At 31.0% G+C, this 18,883-nt stretch overlaps 2 protein-coding genes across 5 annotated transcripts; one reads left to right on the top strand and one right to left on the bottom strand.

Moving 5' to 3' along the window:
- The first annotated feature begins 35 nt into the window (after positions 1–35).
- Positions 36–2,568, top strand: LOC122577003 (WD repeat-containing protein 89). Its single transcript, XM_043748020.1, has 7 exons — positions 36–468; positions 966–1,192; positions 1,256–1,590; positions 1,674–1,799; positions 1,883–1,977; positions 2,148–2,250; positions 2,326–2,568. The coding sequence occupies exons 1-7, from the start codon at positions 305–307 to the stop codon at positions 2,479–2,481; spliced, it is 1,206 nt and encodes a 401-aa protein (XP_043603955.1). The 5' UTR covers positions 36–304; the 3' UTR covers positions 2,482–2,568.
- Positions 2,523–18,440, bottom strand: LOC122576966 (rho guanine nucleotide exchange factor 18). 4 transcript variants are annotated; one of them, XM_043747927.1, is made up of 18 exons: positions 18,292–18,440; positions 17,888–17,979; positions 15,410–15,745; positions 14,910–15,286; positions 14,603–14,752; positions 14,332–14,525; positions 13,396–13,533; positions 12,483–12,558; positions 12,296–12,408; positions 11,108–11,179; positions 9,014–9,067; positions 8,375–8,927; positions 8,064–8,293; positions 7,445–7,989; positions 7,153–7,358; positions 6,749–6,928; positions 5,982–6,685; positions 2,523–5,893 (listed from the first exon to the last, which is right to left on the bottom strand). In XM_043747927.1, the coding sequence occupies exons 2-18, from the start codon at positions 17,925–17,927 to the stop codon at positions 5,650–5,652; spliced, it is 4,212 nt and encodes a 1,403-aa protein (XP_043603862.1). In that variant the 5' UTR covers positions 17,928–17,979; positions 18,292–18,440; the 3' UTR covers positions 2,523–5,649. The 4 variants fall into 4 exon arrangements, with proteins under 4 accessions (XP_043603862.1, XP_043603880.1, XP_043603870.1 ...); XM_043747945.1 differs by lacking the exon at positions 13,396–13,533; XM_043747935.1 differs by lacking the exon at positions 11,108–11,179.
- Between the last annotated feature and the right edge of the window lie 443 nt (positions 18,441–18,883).

The following is an 18,883-nucleotide window of genomic DNA, read 5'->3' on the forward strand; positions in this document are numbered from 1 at the left end:
ATCATAACCAACACTAGACAAACTTCATGGTTTACGTTAGTTTTTGTTCCTACTGGTGCCAAAAAAGTTGCGTCTTTATACGACGCAATCTGATGAAACTCGCAGTTAAAATAAAAAAAAAAAGAAAACACGAGTTGGATAATTTTACACATCAAAATAGATAGTTAAAAATAAAAAGCCTAATAATCTCAATTTAGTTCAAAGTGGCAGATATTTTATATTTGAGAAGGCGTATGGCTACAATTCGAATGTGATATTAACCTTAATTTTGTGATATCTGCTCAGAATCTCGAAAACGAGCAGCATGGCTAAAATTGTTGAATCATTAAAAAGATTAAGTGTTGAACATGGTGCACGTAAGCATGATGACAACCGAACCGTCAAAAGAAAAAGCGAATTAATATCGTCGATTGAAGAAGCAGTGTCTCTTGATCATAATTATATTCTTGCTATCTGTGGAACTCAAAGGCAAATCTTATTTATCCTTATGGAGTATTTTACGTCAAATCTATTTTAGAAAAGTACGATGTTTAAAAAATTTTTTAAATTTTTAAGTGAATATTTATTATTATGCAGCGCTATGCAATTTTTCTCTTCATTTCATTTAGAACGTGCTGTTTAACAACTCCATAGGGAAATCAGTATTTTTAAAAATGTAATTTATTTAATATATAATAATTTTAAGAATTTATATTTAGGAATTAGTATTTTATCATAGTGAATGAAATGTTAATATTATAAATATATTTAATTTTTGAAGCATTTTAACATTTTTGCCTAATTTACAATACATCCAATTAAATGTGAAATTAAAAATACCATTTTTATAGTTACAGAAAATATATTTTCAAAGTATAGATATTAGATATTTAATATTAGACTTGGATTTGACGTGAATTGACTCATAATTATATATGTTTAAAAGATATCATCAAAATATCTGATGAATTAATGTTTATGTACAGTGATCCAGAATTTAGAATTGGTACAGCCTTATCCAACCATACATGTATAATATATTCTGTTGGGGAAAACTTAAACCAAACTGCCACACTAACTCATAATCAAACACCTATCGTCGGTATTAGGTTTAGCCCTACTTCTAGAAATATTTTATATACAGCTACAAACAGTGGAGAAATTACAGCATGCGACTTGAGAGCTAAAGGCAAAGTTGTTGCAAGGTTTAAGGGTATGTAATGATAAATTTTATAATTAAGTTTGTACATTTAATATACCCCTCTTTTATTCTTAGATATTACAGAAGATGGCAAAATGAAACCTCTCTGTAGTTTTGATGTCAGTTGTGATGAAAAGCTTATAGCAGGTGGTACTGAACATATTGGAGGAGATACATTTATTTTATTTTGGGATGCACGATATACCAGTTCAAAATTGGGTGACAAAAGTAATCTCCTTGGTGGATACTGGGAATCTCATGTGGAAGATGTAACCTCTTTGGCATTTCATTCTAGTAAGCAGGACGTCTTAGCATCTGGTAGTACAGATGGATTGATTAATGTCTTTGACCTTACACAGCCATCGGAAGATTCCGCATTAACTTATTCCTTAAACACTGAATCATCAGTGGTAAGTTAATATGCTTTATAAAATCTGAAATGTATTTATACTCTTAAAAAAAAAATTATAATCTATTTTAAACAAAAATATAGGATAGGATAGGTTGGTTAAATGATGACAATCTTTGGTGCACAACACATAATTCACTACAACTTTGGGACTATGATGGAGCAACACCATATGCTAAATTTGATCGTAGTAATTTAGTAGTTTCTCAGGTTAATAGGATATGTATAATTTATATTAATATTAATGTTTATAAAAATGATAAACTTTACATAATTTATATCATTCTTTTCAGAATGCTGATCCAGATGATTGTTACATAGTCAGATTTCATGCTTCAAATGCACTTGGGCAACCGTTTCTTCTTGCAGGTGCCAGTAATGTTAAAGGGTAAATTGCTATATAATTAAACAATTTAATAATGTCAGATAGCATAACATCAAAGTTAATGATATTCTTAACAATATTAATTAGAAACTTGAACATAAACAATTAGTTTTACATAAGTTTGACATTAGTTTGACAATATTTCTCATATATTCCTTATTAAAACATTTTAGGGAAAACTTGAGATGTTTAAATGTTATAAATGATCAATTAGAGACATGTTACAATATGATAGGGAATAAACAAATAGTACGTGATAGCTGGCTACATGAAAAGGTATAATTTTAATATAAATAAAGTTAAAATGAAATTCATATCATTTTAATTAATATTGTCTAATATCATTTACAGAGCGGTTCTTTGATAACAGTAGGTGAAGGTGGACTTATAAACATTTGGAGGACAACTGAAACTATACCCATTCAACAAAATTCTAGCCATAAATTGGTGGCGAAAATTGGCACTGGTAAAGTACGTGATCGCCAGCATAGAACCAAACCATATTAAAGTAAAAGTGATAGGATAAAAATTTGTAAATGCAAAGAAAGTTTTTGTAAGTAAATATAATAAACAGAAGAGAAATATTACGTGTAACATTAACATAATCGTACATTTCCCTCACGTTTTTCTTTATTACAATAACAGTTGTATGTACATTTATAATAAATAGATATTATTTCTTTATGCGGTTAATGATTTAACGGCGATTCATGTATCAATCGAAAAATGTAGCATATGTATATATATAAACGTTAAGGAATGTAAATCACATATCAGTATGTATATATTTGCATAGAATTGAAAGAGGAAGAAAAATATCGTAAATATTTGTTTACTCTTGCCAAGTAACAGATTAATTTCTATGGATATCGCCTTCCGGAAAAATCATTTCATTTCACAATATAAGGAGTTATTAAAATAAGAGTTTACGTGCATTTGTTATAGAATAGACGCATTTAGTGTATCGCGAATAAATGGTAATCTTGATGAAGTAATCAAGCAAATAACCAATAATAACAATTAATATTAGCATATAACCGACGTAACGGCCTTTAGTTTAATATCGTTAAACTCTAAGAGAATTAATTCTGATGTACCAAGTAAACGCGTCTTAAAACAAATACGCGTTTACTTATTAGGTATAATTTTATATTAACGTTTCCAAATACGATCGCAGCTGCGAGTATCACAATGATAACAATAATATATAGTTTTAGAGTAAAATAGTAGGTACAGAGTAAACGTACAAAAATACTTCCCATGAGCGTCCGGGACGTAAAGATTCACTAAAACGTGGAAAACCGCGTTACTAATAATTCTTTATATCCTCTCTTAAACTTATGCTATCCAGTGACCTCAAATATTTTAGATGCCACAAGACGCATGTAGGCCGCCGCACTACTCCTTAGTTGTTATTCCAATTTGATTCTTCGCGTTACCCTGAAGATGGTGTGCGACTTCATTGTATAAGGATAATATTTAATAACAATAAACTTTAATAGCATGAAGTTACATTTGACATGGTGCAACGTTCTTAATGTATATAAAGAATACATTCTTTAATATATATTAAATTATATATATATACATATATAATTATATGTATATATATACATGTATAGAATATATATATATTTGTAATATCTATTTGGAATGATTTCGTGGAATTACATTCCCAGTGTTAAAACTTACTTTTCGCATATGTTCTATGTTTTTTTCATAATGAGCATTATGATATTAAGAATATTCTAATTTGTGTTAAGTGTTTTTGAAATGAAGTCGTACACACATCCATGAAGGCTACTAACAGGTTAATACAATATTATTTGCGAGCTAATATATACTCGGCATTGTTTTAATAATAGATTTGTAAGAATTCAATTATATTTTTTTTTTCTCTCACGCTTTACATCTTATGGAAATACTTTTAAGAACTATTGTCATCACGATTGATTGAGACAAGTTGATAGCATTACTTACGTTTCTTCACGAAGATAAATTAATTAGTCACGTGTTTTATCATCGTGCCTCGACGACGCTGTCCTTTTATTCGATCATATTGCACGCTACAGCATCTTTTGAGGTAAATACGTGCGAAATTTAAACAAGACGTACGTATCAAAACAAATAATTTTTGACGTTATAACGACGATCTACATTATAGAGCCACATTTTCAAGATTACTTTTTATCTAACATCTTACAATTAGACGTGCAGTATGATCAATCTTTGTATAATACTTTCTCTGGAACATTTCCATCTTCACGAAATACTCAATAAGTCTTTTCATGAAAAAGTCTCGTATAAAGTATAAATAAAATAGTTTAAACGATCAAGAATTATCACTGATCTTACATAATGCAATAAATATGTTATTAAAAAAAAAAGGAGAAAAGAAAAAACGATTACAGATTAATGATAATGGCAGTGAATAATCTCGAAGAAAAGTATCAAATATAAAATATTGCTTGAATTGCTCTCGATTCAATTGAATTAAAAATGGTTTATACCCGTTACAGGAATGATGTTATGAAATTCAAATAATTAACGATTTCGATCTGTGGCTTGGCACACATAATAGCAATGCATTATTGTTAACAGTGGATCTTACCCGTCGTTTTAGCACGTATTAAAATACTTTTAAAGTTATGGTATAAGAATAGCTACCGCGCTCACACATTCATACACATACATGTACAAATACATATACACGTATACGTGCCGCAAAATGAAATTGTTACGTACGAACATTCAATACGTACATTCAATATTTCATTCATATGCACGATATACTTCCGCGAGTTTCATTCTCAACATACGTACACGTGATGTCATACATATGTCATGAAAAAGTATATATATATACACATCCACGTATATATGCCTGTATATGCAACCCTAATATAATGTATTTTCTCTATTTTGCATTTTCAGCAAACTGCAACAGATTTGCTTAAAATATCCGTCTAAAATCATGTTTCTAAAACTGTCAGTCGGCTTAATAACATAACGAGTAAGAATTTAACAAGATCGGCTGATCTATCTCGCTAAGCCGGCCATTTTAACATATTTCTTTTCGCAAATATTTCTGAGCACTAATCATTATCTCTTTATTTCTTCACATATTTTATAGTTATTCTCCCATTATGATAGGTTCTGTGAGAATTTGCATAAAAATGATATTATTGCCCTCAGTAGCAGTTGAAAAGTAACACTATCCTTTATCAATTCATTGAGAATAATATAGTATATTCCTTTTTTCATTTGACAATCACACTGTTATTATGGACACCATAAATGCATCACTTATATACTATGTTGCATTTCAATGTACAACACTAATAAAATTGTTAAGAAAAGGAAAGAGAAAATGAAGATACGGGCAAGTAAGAAGAAGAAGGAGCAAAGAAGAAGAAAAGAAGTGGTCAAGGAAGAGCTTATCATAAACATGATACGAACAAGGAAGAATTAAAGATAATAGTAATAATGAAGAGAACGTTAAAAATAATGTAAGTCTTACCGAGAAAATGTTGAAAGTCAAAATGACTTTACGCGACTTCTAGGTTGAGCATCTTTTGATTGGCTTCGAGAGGGAGTTAATGTAGAAGTCGGGGTAGCTTCGCCAGTTGCAGGACGAGAAGATCGAGAATGTTTCCGACCAAAACGAAAGAAACGTCAGAAAAAAATGACTTCTTCTTCCAATGGTTGCTGCTGTTCCGTTCTTTGATGCTGTTGCTGATGTGAATATTCCGGAGGAGATCGCGTAATTCTAAGTGAACGATTTGAGGAATGACTTTGACTTGTAGCGGCATGATTGTTTCCTAATTCTGGTGAAGAATACGTAGAGCCAGTTACGATTGCCGGGCTGCTTCCCGTTCGTGAATGCCGATCTGGACTATTATTACTCGTACTTCCACTTCTATATTTTTTATTAAATAAAAAATGTATATGCATGAAATATATTTCGTAATTTAAACACATAATTTCAAACTAATATTTATACTTGCCTAGTATTATTGTTGCTTCCACTAGCAAGTTTTAGAGGCAATTGTTGCTTGACTGGAAGATTACTTTGCACTTTTTGCTGATTAGTAGCACTAATTAAATTTAATGGTATTCTTTTAGCATCCGGCTGTGCTTTCCGCGTCTGCACAGTGGTATCAGTTCCTTGCGTCAAATGGGACAAGTGAATTGTAGAACTAGGTGCAGAACCTGTAACTACTGTCACTCCTTGCCGTTCTAATGCCTCGAGTCGTCGGTATAGCTGATCTCGTTGCTGCGTAACATCTCTCTGTTCTGCTGCTAATTGTTCACGTTGTCTTACCAATTCGGCTCGTTCTTCTTCTAGCTGCTTTTGTTCTTGTTGTGATGCGGCGCGAAACGCTGCTTTCTCTCGACTTAACTTGTCTTGTAAATTACGTAATTCCTCTAATTGGCGATTTGGGTTTGGTCTATTATTTGATTTGCCCATACTACCCTCTTTACACGCTGCTAATTGAGCCTGTAGACTATCAATTGTTGTCATCTGATTACTAATTATACAGACCAACCTATAGACATGATGAGACAGACGAATCGCTGCCCACTGTTGATCTTTATTTATTTCTGTATCTTGATTTCCTTTTTCTTCTAGACCTTCTTTTATAAATTCACTAACCTTTGGAAGAGAAATTACAGAATGAATTGCAGACTCTCGTAACGGATATTTTTCCTAAAAAAAGAACATAATATTATTATATTGATTTTAACTGCTATGTATGTATTGTGTATTTACCTTGTTATGATCAAAACCCGCAAATGTCTCAGCTCTTCGAGGAACACAAAGAGCAGACGGAACATAGGCCTCACTATGTCGCTCTCCCGCAGAACTCAAACTTCTCGAAAGAGTAGCGCCACCCGCAGTAAAAGATAATGAGCTAGCAAGTTTTGTTGCTTCTTGTACAGCAACAATCACCTACAAAAGGAATTACTTTTTCTTTAGTTTTCACTGTACTTATATGTACAGGATATTTAATTTAATTCTATACATATGATTAAGAATGAAATAAAAATGTTATATAAGTTTGAATAATATAAGTTATAATATCTTACAAAGCATATACAGAAATCTGTGAATACCCTTTATAGTTATAATTTAATTTGAAAACATATAAAGTAGTATATATAAAACATAGTAACCTCTTGCCGTAACTGTGTAGTATCTGTTCCTTCATTGTGAACTAATCTTGTATAATCTGCAATTTCTTTATCAGCTTTTTCTATTTTCTCATTATCACTACTTTCGTTCCCACTCCAAATATTAGCAGCATGTAAGAGTTGCATTTGTAAGCTGATTTTCTCTTCGAGTAGTAACGCCTGTTCTGCATCCTTTTTTCGCAGTTCACCTAATTATAATAATATAAAATGATTTAATAACATATTCACGTTTTTATTAAAATATATATATTTAATAATGAAATATCGCACGTACCGACTATCTTAAGAACATGTGACTCTTTAGTTTTAACTAAACGTTGTCTTTCTTCAACAGAAAGTAACGATATAGAAGAGGAACGTGTATCTCTTAATTCATTACTATTATTATTTTCAGTTAATATATCAGTTTCATTTTCAGATTCTTGTGGACAGGCTTCAACTGCCGATCTAATTGCTTGTATCCATAATTGTTTATCTTTCGGTTTTTGAATTTTTAACTCGAACATCTCAGGTTCAGCTGGATTACTACTTATTAAATAAATTCCTCTAGATTCTTGACCCGCTTTTTCACGAACTAGTAATTTCTGAAGTGATACTATACCAGCCTTATTGTCAGGCACAAAAAATGCATACTTCTGATCTCTCTCAGCCAAGAAAAATAATATGTCAGAAAGAACAACCACTACAATGGCAGTCATTTTTCCACGACCTTGCATTAAATATGCAGTACCTTCGAATTTTAAGATTCTATTGAATGCCATGATATCTGATTTTTTGAACTTGGCACCACGATATGTCGCAAAAGATTTTGCGTCGATCCTAATAAGAGAAATGTTATTAATAAGTATGAAAGCATTAAAAATATAATTTACAAAATATATAATTTTTTTTACTTGTTATAGATCTCTAATTTTCTATCTTCTCTTTCCTTGTCAGCAACACATGCATCTACATTTGCTAAAATTTCTTTAACAAGGACCAGGGCTTTGCGTAAATCTTCACCTTCTTCGTGTGCAATAACCGTTTTTATGAGTGGCTCAACGAGCAGTGGATACTTTGTTAAACGTTGAGTAACAAATAGAATGCACTCAGGAATTCCTTTCTTCTTCAGCAAAGGATGTGACTGTATAAACGTTAATTATATACATCTTCATGTTATTATACATGCAAATGAACAGAAGAATAAATACTCTACTATAGTTACCTGACATTGGAGTACGAATCGTGCAAATCGAGGGTCATGACGCAAATAATACTTATAAGCTTCAACAGCATCCCTGTGGCGGCTACAGAATTCTCCATAGGCACTCTTCATACGTTGCGCATTCTCTCCAGAGAATTGATCCACTAATATATCAGCAATTGTAGGAACAATAGAATTTGTGTTTTGCCTCTTACGTAACTTTTGCAGAAATCGTAAATGAATATCGATGAGATCGCGTAGTCTTGGGAACATGCGTTCCAGATTTGCTTGACCCAAACGAAAGTGACGTCGCAGACCTTCCGCGAAAATTCTTTCCATGGCGAGAAGTACTAAACAGTGATGTTTTTCCGTAAGTACAAATTCATAAATGTGTTCTTGTCTCTTCACTTTTCGTTCACAGTTATCAGCTAATCGTAATGCAACGTTATGTCCAATGGCAGCACTCCAAGAATCAGGTTCTTCTTTAGCTAGGCCTAATTCAGGATCCAAACCTTCCAGATCACCCACTGTGAATTGATAAGCGTCATCTCCAAAGTCAAATCCCTCTAATCCACTGCAATATTATTTTAAACAAAAAGCTCTTATAAATTAGATATTTTAAGATAAAGAAAATTTAATAATACACAAGTTTCTACAAACCTAGATATATCACGATGTTGTCCATCTCCATCTTTCTCCTCATTTATTGTTTGACTGAAAGAAAAATATAAGTCTATATTTTCAAATACTGCCTTCTATCATAAAGAAACAAATGTTGTGTTTGTTGTAGTATTCCATAATTAAAATTATACATTATAAAAGACAATTTTATTTTAATGCTGATTTGAAAATTAAACACTAGTGCCACATTTATCATAACTTGAAGTAATAAAGGGAATAGTGACACAAAATTATTAATGCAATTCTAATTAAACAAATCTATAAGGTCAATATGATGTCAGATATTTTGAACATGTTACAATTCTTTGATAGTTTATTTATCAGTTAGGGACAGATGTTTGTATATTAATTGGTCAGTACTGCGGGTACCCGAAATTAAAGTATGACCTGGTAACGAGATGATATTCAAGACATGAATTTTCATGTAGCCCAATATTTTCGGACTAATTTGGACCGATTCGTATCTCTAATTTTATGAATAACCGTGAGCTATTAACTTCGAGATTCAAAACCGATCATATCCAACCAAGTCGGATGACTTCTTTCTTTTAATCGACTTAAATCGGCTTGAGAGTGACAGGCTATCCGTTCATTCGTATGTCTTGGATATTTGTCCGAGTCTGTTCGACTCTTTTGAATCCGTAATCTCAGGTATCTGCAAAACTCGGATAAATTATATATAAAGAATTAGATACTTCTTGAATAAGATCTATTAGGTTGGCAACTAAGTGATTACGGATTTTGACATTAGGTGCTATTGACAAAATTCGCAATCACTTAGTGGCCAACCCAATGAAAATAAAGTGGCAGGTCTCATACCCGTCCCATATGTCATTTATACCTACCGAAGGGTTTCTTTAATGTCATTCAAATGAATATACAGAAGGGGAGTTGTGTCATATGATATGTCTCAACATAAATGTAGTCTATATTCACTTTATTTTCTGTTTAGTTGCGCTGCTAAACTTTGAATACTAAAGGAAAGGTTTAATATGGAGTTAATATGGAATGCGAGTAGTACGAACAACCGACCATAATAGCGAAGCATACAATCCGTTTACCTGAAATAAGGTGCACGTGTTGCACCGTCTTTAGAAGCTGAATCATTCAACATTTTCAAAAACTTCAACGGGGAAAGAGCTTATTTTTTAACTAAAATTTCAAGGAACATTTCATTACATCTTCTTAAACTTAAAAACGCACGATTTTCGGACAAATTAAAAGAATAGGAATATTTTAAATAACATTTTCAACATTACAATACGTCAAGTTCTGCGAATAGTTTGCGAAATAAAATTTTTTAAGTGTAACTCATTTTAATGAAAACAGGCAAAAATTGCAAATTTCGCAATATTTTTAAATAAATTAGAAATTAGCAAAATTATTACTTAAATCTCCCTTTCTCTGATTTCACGTGCACTACATCATATTTTATTTTGGAAAATACACATTACTAACATAAAGAAATAATTAATTTAACATGAAATCGCCTATCTGTGTATAATAATAGAATTTTCCCTAACTTGACACCTAGAATGTTTATTATTAATGTATTTCTACAAAAATTTTATGAGTGAACAATGCTGAATGTAGATTCTGAGATACATTTAGTAGCACGGGACAGATTGTAAAAAGAGCTACAAATTCATACTATGGAGGGAAAGTCAAAGTGCAGGGTAATAAAGAAATTTATATTAATTGGAAGCACGAGAGTACTAGATGTTCATTCTTGATGATGCTTGATAAAGAAATTACTTAGTTATTTAATAATTGTATGTTTATATTATAATGATTGGATGAAGTTACAAAGAGATGTATACACAAAATATATCATTGAATAATCAGAAATGATAGAAGCAAGCATATCAGAAGCATAGGCAGGGGCAAGGTGATGTCTCTGTCAATACAACACAAAGAGGCAATTCAATTGCCTTTTGAACAATGTGTGCAAGAAAAGAATCGAGAAACGATAGACGCGGGTCATCCTACTACTGTGTAGGATTTAATATACGAACAGAAACGTACGAACGCTTCGACAGAATAGGAGGAACACATCAGACTTCTGAGACTTACTTGACTCCGAGCTTAGTAGCAACTCGCCGCCAAGGACTGTAGCTTGTCACGGCTTTCTTGCTGTTAATTTCCCTTTAATCGTCGAACAATCGATCGGTTTGTCGTTGCACGAGAGGGAATGCACGGGGGAAGGAAAAAGCACACACTGCATTAGGGCAACCTTATTTTGCCTTTTGTTTCCCTTCCTTCTTCAGTTTTCTTACTCTATTACGTTTCTCAGTTTTTATATATCACTTGATAATACACGCTCTTTTACAGGTAAACATTACCTTTTCGAAAGCATACTTTAGTGCAATATAGAACATATAGATATGCATTTTTAAAAAGATTGTGTATACCCTTTTCGAATTGTAAACACTACCATTTTTCGTTAGTATCGTATCTATAATTTATGTTGAACTTGTAAAATCAATATCCGAAGAAGTTTGGGTATAGAAATTTGTATGTTAATTAACATGTATATGCAAATGTTTTTATCAGTTAATGTTAGAGACGCGAGGATAAACACGCTAAAGCTTGCCATACTATTTGGTTAAATTGCAAAATTAATTAGAAATAATAAGCTTTTGAGCCAGCCAAAGCTTTTGAATAATAAGCAGATACAATACCTCCTCTAGCATTTAGCCTATTCTATTTGTTTTTCATACAAAATGTAGAAATTCAGTAAGAGAGACTTCTCAGAGTAAAATGTGAAATATAATAGATTAACAGAAGTTTTAAATATATATAAATATTGATATATCAAAATTTTTTTGGCAATTAACTATATCAAATTATCAATTGATAAGTGGCAATTAACGAAGTTTAATTACTTCTCTCAGATGATACATTTTTATAAAAATCTAACGAGCAAAGAAAAGTAAAAAAAAGTTGCAAGTTTTTTGCTGTGCGCAAATATGTGTATGTATTCTTTAAGTTATACAGTACAGTAGAATCTCTAATATCCGAAGATCTATTCGCTATTAGAAATTTGTTTCTCCGATATTCGAAAATTTTCTCATCTAAACAATCATGCCTCCTTAATAATTCGGATGCTGGAAGTTCTCCTGTACTTTTGTTGAAAATAAAAAGAGTTTGTAATAAACTCCGAGTTTAGGCCTAGTCATGCCAATTGCGTGCGAATCTTGAACCACAGATACGCAGATCCAATGCAAGAAATCTATAATTCTAATAATAAAAGTTATTTACCTTCCACTTCCAGAGGACGCTGGTAGGGGTAACGATGCGGTAGATCCTCTCTTGACATTATAGCTATTCGAAGTTGTGGATATGCTTGATGTAGATTTGATGGAACTCTTATCCTGCAATTTCATTGTAATTTTTAGAATTATATTTTATCTATATACTTGAATCTTCTATATCGTAATTTTAATACCTTTTTTTTACGAAAAAAGATAGAACCTCGTTTTCTTCTAGTTTTTTCGGATTGATGATCGTCATATACAACTCCACTAAAAATAAATGTACATACATTTATTTATTATATCTACATATTATAATTAATATATGTATAAATGTAATTAATTGAAATAATTTACAATATAAAACAGTATAGTATGAAAATGATTAGCAGTAAATATTTACAAGCAGTACTATGGTGTATTTACACTAGTGATTACGATAAAAATAAATTATAAGTTATGACTAAATACGTACATTACTGAGCATTTGAATAAGAGAGTAAAATACACATAGAAAAATCTAAATAGTATTATAATCTGATTGTCATGTATACACGATATAAGAAAAAAATAATTAATGATAAAGCTGATACAAACCAGTTACTTTTTCCTTGTGCCTTGTTAGCAGAATATACTATATAAAGTGTTTGGTAACAAATGATACATAACTGGTTAGACAAACTAAAATAAGACGAAAATGCGGAATAAAAAAATCGTGTACACAATGTATCTCTTTTGTAATCATACAGACAAATTCGTGAATTAGAGGAGATGACAGTCTTTTCTACTTGGAAATTCCATAGGGTAGATTGATATTCTCTTATGGATTTTTGTGAGTAGGCAAGTTCTATGTTCAATCTATGATCTTTCTTAATAAAATGCATTATTTATGGTAGTAAATGTTATATATGTCTTGTCTTAATATTCCATATTATAGGGATATTGAAATTGATTTTTAAATGTCAATAACTAATAAAAAGAAGTTCAAACGTAATTTTCTTATTCTTCTCTTCTGTATTATATAATAGGAGCGCCCCTTAAATTGTTTTCTATCTGTTACCACACACCTTATATATATGTGAAAAACTGAAAATGTATAATACTCACTCCGTCAGTAACTCATCAAAGGATATCTGAGCATTTGGAGTGCCTTCTCTGTCTTCATGGAATTCATGGCTGTTTGGAGTGTGAAGATCCTCAGTTTCGGTTTCACTTCCACTACCCTTTTCGTTTCTTTCACGTCGGCTGTACCATGCAGGATGGTAGGAAATTATCAAGTACAAACACAAAGTATGCGACTATTGTGTAAAAGATGCAAATCAGATATTCTCGCGTGGTTTTCCACCGAAATAATAGTGCCACAAAGACGCAAAGTTAAACAGAGTATACAGAATATCATCTAAATGATTATTTAATGATTACTTAGATTATTCAACGTGAGATAAAAATTTTTGAAATAATTTTAGGAATCAAATATTATGAGGATGAAGTAATATTTTGACTTTAATATAGGTGCGATGTAGTCTTAAAAAATTGAAAATTGCTTAAGTATAGCAATAAATGGTGCAACCATGCTAAAATACTTTCATCTACAGGATGCAAGCATTCTTAAATGTAGGCAAATTTTGAAATCTTTTATAAAAGTATTAATAACCATGCAATTTGTTTTTACTATTAATTTAAAAATTACTTAAGTTAAAAGAAATATATGTATACACATATTTTATACTTCATATATACATAAAATATGTGTTACGTTATATGCTACTTGTATATGATATCTTAAAAAGATTGCAAGCTAGATCATAAAACATGAAGTATTTATAAACAGTTGTTAAAAATTGATGAAATTAATACAGAACTGAAAATAAAATCAAAATGTTATTAATATACTTCAATAACATTTCAAAATATAAGACTTACACTAATAACTTTATTACAAAAAATATTATTGCTATTTCTTAAAAGAAAATACAATAGTTTACAAATTTGCATCAGTACTGATCTAGCTGTACAATCTAAAAATATTTTTATTTAGCTTACTCTGTAAGTGACGGTGTTGTTCTAGTTACAGTTTCTGCCAAGTGAGCATTAACTTGAGGTGTAACAATTGAAGGCGTTGAAATAGATTTCTGAAGAGGTAAACGAGAACCTGTAAGACCAGGCATTAAACCACTGCTGTCTGCTAATCTTTGACTACCTTTGAATCGTTTTGTAACTATCTTCTGATATTCGCTCTGTTAAAGACAAATTTGCAACGTATTTCATTACAAATTAAACATATAAGAAACTTCTCAATATGAGCATCCATTACCTGTACAAGATCAGCTTCATTGAGAGAATGAGTACTTGCTTGCGATCTGCATGCTCGACTAGCAACTCCTACAGGTCTGGTACAAGATTTTCCATGTAATTCTATTTCCATTTCACTGTCTAAACTGCTTAAACTAATACTGCGTTGTCGCTGCAATTGTAATGGTTATACAATGAATATGATAATGGAAAGAATAGTCAAAACCTTTAACAAAACATATTAAAAAAAGCAATGAAGCTATTAAACTCATGCCACAAGTGTACAATGAATAATGTATTTCTTTAAAAATGTATCAGACAATATTAACCATGTTTTGTGCTTGTAGATGATTTTGCCCAGAATATCTGCGACGTCCACATCGAGTGTCTTCCAAGTCAGTCCAGCTGCGTCTTCTGTCTATACCTTGTGCATTCTGTGAACGAGGACCTACTGATGGAAAATGCGTAGGAGAGCTGTTGGTGGAACAGTTAGCAAGGAGATCAGGATCAGATCCAGTATCATTATTGCTTGAGCGTGGTGCAATTTCAGGTGAAATGAAAGGACATAAGGAAGGACATGATGAAGTTAACCGTTGAGGTACATCATTGTGGGATGTGCGATGATTATATCCCCAGTTGCTCAGCGTCAGATCTCTCATACGCTGAATACAATCATGGATTTCATGCAGATGCTGCAAGTTGTCCTCTGCAAGGAGGTGAACGAATTGTTAGCCACAAAAGCACATAAAATTTTGCAATGTCAAGTGATACTGAGATCAACGAAATGTAATGCATGGAGTTACATAAATCAAAAATCAAAAATATTTACCTAAAACTGGGTAGTTTTTAGCAAGACCAGGTGAATGAGGTGTAACACTAATAATTGGCACCAACGGATTAGTCTGAGCTTGACTATTAGTGCCAAGTGTAAGCAGTGAGTGCTGCTGTTGCTGTTCATCTCTTTCAGTCCCTTCAGACATTGTAATAGCCGTTTTCTCTGTATTGTCTTTGGTGTAGCCGGTCTCAGTAATTATATTTCCATGTAAATTTAAACTGCCAAGATCTCCATTGATAATAGGTATACGATCGCAATCAGAATGCGATGATCCCAGATAATCAGTTATTACATCTTCTTCACTATCCTCCCCACTATTTGGACATTCATCTATAAGCATATTAAGAACAAATCTTTTTTTATCATTTATGGCTATATAATACAGAGATGAAATATAACAAAATAATTATTATTTAAACGCATTCAGTGATCAGTTTAAGTAATAACAATACGTTATTGTATGGCACAATATAAATTACTCAAAAATTAGATTGTAAGATAATACTCTTTCACGAAAAAGACGGTACTGCAACAAGGAATATCGTACTTCATGAACTGCATCGAGATATGAGAAAACCGATATCCAAATGTCCTCGCGTCTATTGACTGCGAAGAGAACAAATAGGGGAACCGCTCGTGACAATTGCAGCAGCCTCCCGCTCTCATGTCAGTAATGTATAAAGATATGTTCAATGAAAACCAGGTCAAATTGTTGTATGGTATATATTTGTATTTTTAATTTTATAAACGTGTGAATATCAATGCGAATAATTTGCTCAGTTCTTTTATTAAAACAAACTTAATTGAAAATAGTAGCTATATTTTATTACATTAATATCGATCACAGATAATCCAAGGTCGTCTGTCAAATGTCACAATTCGGAAGCAAGTACGTCTTATTACATCGATTTAACGTTAATTGGTAATAAATAAATGTAAGACTATTATCTTGATCTTATCACTTCTACTGATAAAGCCAGTTTTCCTATTATATTTGATCGAACAGTTACATGTTCAATTTTATCAAAAAAAGAGAATCTAATATAGATGTTGATCACATGAATCACCCGGATAATGACACTCCTGATGAAAATATTCAATCAATTAACATATTCTATAGTACCTACATATTGATTTGATGAACTGTTTATTGTCATCCTAGTATCACGAATAAATAAAAGAGATTAAATCGTATCAAGTACTTTTCCGGGAAGCAAGGGGTAGACACACTGTTGCTTTTCCCCGTAGCTCCCAAGCGCGAATTGATCCGTTGGTCCGCGCGTGCCACCCCACCTCCATGCACCCCCGATCCTTAACCGACCTCCAACCTTCAACCTAATACTTTTATTACCACCCTTTTCAATAATTTTATCTTTTGTTTCCGTATTCATAATTCATATCTCGCGATTAAATATCGTTTACAAGAGTTATTAGGCTTTAATCAAAATATTTTTAAATCTAAATTGTATCTGTTTTGAGTCTCATCTTAAACTAACTAAATTATTATTTAATCCGAATAATGACGAATATTTTTTAATTTTTTGCATGTTTAATATTTTTTAAACGCTAAATAATTTTAACAAAAAAATTATCATATAAATTTGTTTTAATTTTTATATTTTTATTAGTAAAAATATTATACGCAAATTTCGAAATACTTTGATTATGACTTAGCTATGCTTGACTATAACTTATTTCAAATATTTTCTATTACACTTCTATATTATGAAGTATTGATAAAATGTATAATTTTAGAATGCCAGTATTGTATCAATTTTATACTCATGGAAGCATTGAATCCAATCATGTGAAAATTAAATATACATACATATATTCTCATCCTATAAATATAACAAATGACAAGTTTCTGTAGAAAATTGTTATTTTAGAAAATTTATTGCAACTAAAATATTAATTTAAACGAAACGTTACAGTTGTTGCAATTCGTTTTTAATTATTAAACAAAACCATAGTAATAACAGATTATTAAACAAAATAGCATATGTATAATATAATATTTATTCAATTTGAAGTCACAATTGGAGACTAAAGAGAATTAATAGCATTTTAATAAAAACAGTGAATTTTAAAAATTTATGAAAACAAGACACACATCTATACTACAACGTTAATTCTACTTTGAATTAATGTACATAACTGTATTTGTATATTAAGTCAATAACATTGAAGCAATATTGGCATATATATTCTATAACAAATATATAAAAAGTTATACATATCTAATATTTACATATAATATTTGTATGAAATATTAACAATAAACATTTATAATTTTTGCAGATGAAAGAAAGGCTTTAGTAAATAAAATATAGACAGGATATCAACTCTCTAAGAAATATTATGTTCCTTCTTTCAATATTTTATTGCATTACAGTGATGGTATCAATAAATGTATATAATATTGACAGACAGAGAGAAATTACTCATGTCTTTGTGTCAGTAGCAACTTACCAGAGGAAAACGGAGCCAATATTTCCTGTCGTTTTTCCATCTCTTTTATTTCCGACGATTAGCTGATTATTTAATTTTTCCGAAAGCGGATACTGAAACATTTGTAAATATTATAAATAGCGTTACATTAAGTTTATCGTTTCGAAAACATTTCATAAAAGCATATAAATTCGAGAATCTTTATATAGTTAATGAAAAAATTCGCAAATAAAAAGTATAACACAATTACGATATATTTTAGACTTATGAGTTAAGAAACATCAGTTATATATGCAATCTTTCACACTCTGATAAGGGCGACGTACACACTTTGCTGCCAAAAGAAGCCGTATTGACAGGTGAACGCTCGACTTAATTACTTTGCTTATTGAAAGATATCACTTAACATTAAAAATAATACACACCTGAAATGCAATAACCTTTATAAATCCATTAATATTACACGTAGTGTATTGTATCTAATTCCTTCATGAGGAAACAAAATGTTGTATCTACCAATCTGTATCATACAGTCAAGGCACGTCGACCATTTTGTACTAGCTGAACTATAGGTAGTAAGAAATCGTAGAGATGTGGTAACGCATGAATCGCTTGTTGGAAATAACAATATAGTATTAGGCGCGTACTTAAAATTTATGCGATGTAAATCTATTTATCGGAAGATGAAAATTATTTAAAGAACACAAGGGATACTGACAAATTAAAACGAAAACCTTATTTTTCAAAATATATTGCATTTTATTTTTACGTTGATATTCTCAAATATTTAACCAAAATATTCATTAATATCGAATTTTCGAAATATAAAACTTTCGAAATATATTTCGAATTAATACACATATTAGTTTCAATTATTAATAAATTCTGGATTCATTTGTTATTAGTTTTAAAATATATTATATTTATATTATAAGTTCCTAATTATAAATTCAATGCCATATTTTTATTAATCTGAATCAAGTATTTATTTAGAATATTTTATTGTTTTGTACAATT

Source organism: Bombus pyrosoma, linkage group LG2, assembly GCF_014825855.1.
Source record: "Bombus pyrosoma isolate SC7728 linkage group LG2, ASM1482585v1, whole genome shotgun sequence".
Classification (NCBI taxonomy): Eukaryota; Metazoa; Arthropoda; class Insecta; order Hymenoptera; family Apidae; genus Bombus; species Bombus pyrosoma.

Coding starts and splice junctions, on each gene's coding strand:
- LOC122577003 (XM_043748020.1), top strand. CDS start 305: ATGGCTAAAATTGTTGAATCATTAAAAAGATTAAGTGTTGAACATGGT. Junction 1,193..1,255: donor AGTTGTTGCAAGGTTTAAGG/GTATGTAATGAT, acceptor TTTTATTCTTAG/ATATTACAGAAGATGGCAAA. Junction 1,591..1,673: donor TAAACACTGAATCATCAGTG/GTAAGTTAATAT, acceptor ACAAAAATATAG/GATAGGATAGGTTGGTTAAA.
- LOC122576966 (XM_043747927.1), bottom strand. CDS start 17,927: ATGGAAAAACGACAGGAAATATTGGCTCCGTTTTCCTCTG. Junction 11,180..12,295: donor GCGTCCTCTGGAAGTGGAAG/GTAAATAACTTT, acceptor CGACGATTAAAG/GGAAATTAACAGCAAGAAAG. Junction 8,928..9,013: donor CAACATCGTGATATATCTAG/GTTTGTAGAAAC, acceptor ATAATATTGCAG/TGGATTAGAGGGATTTGACT.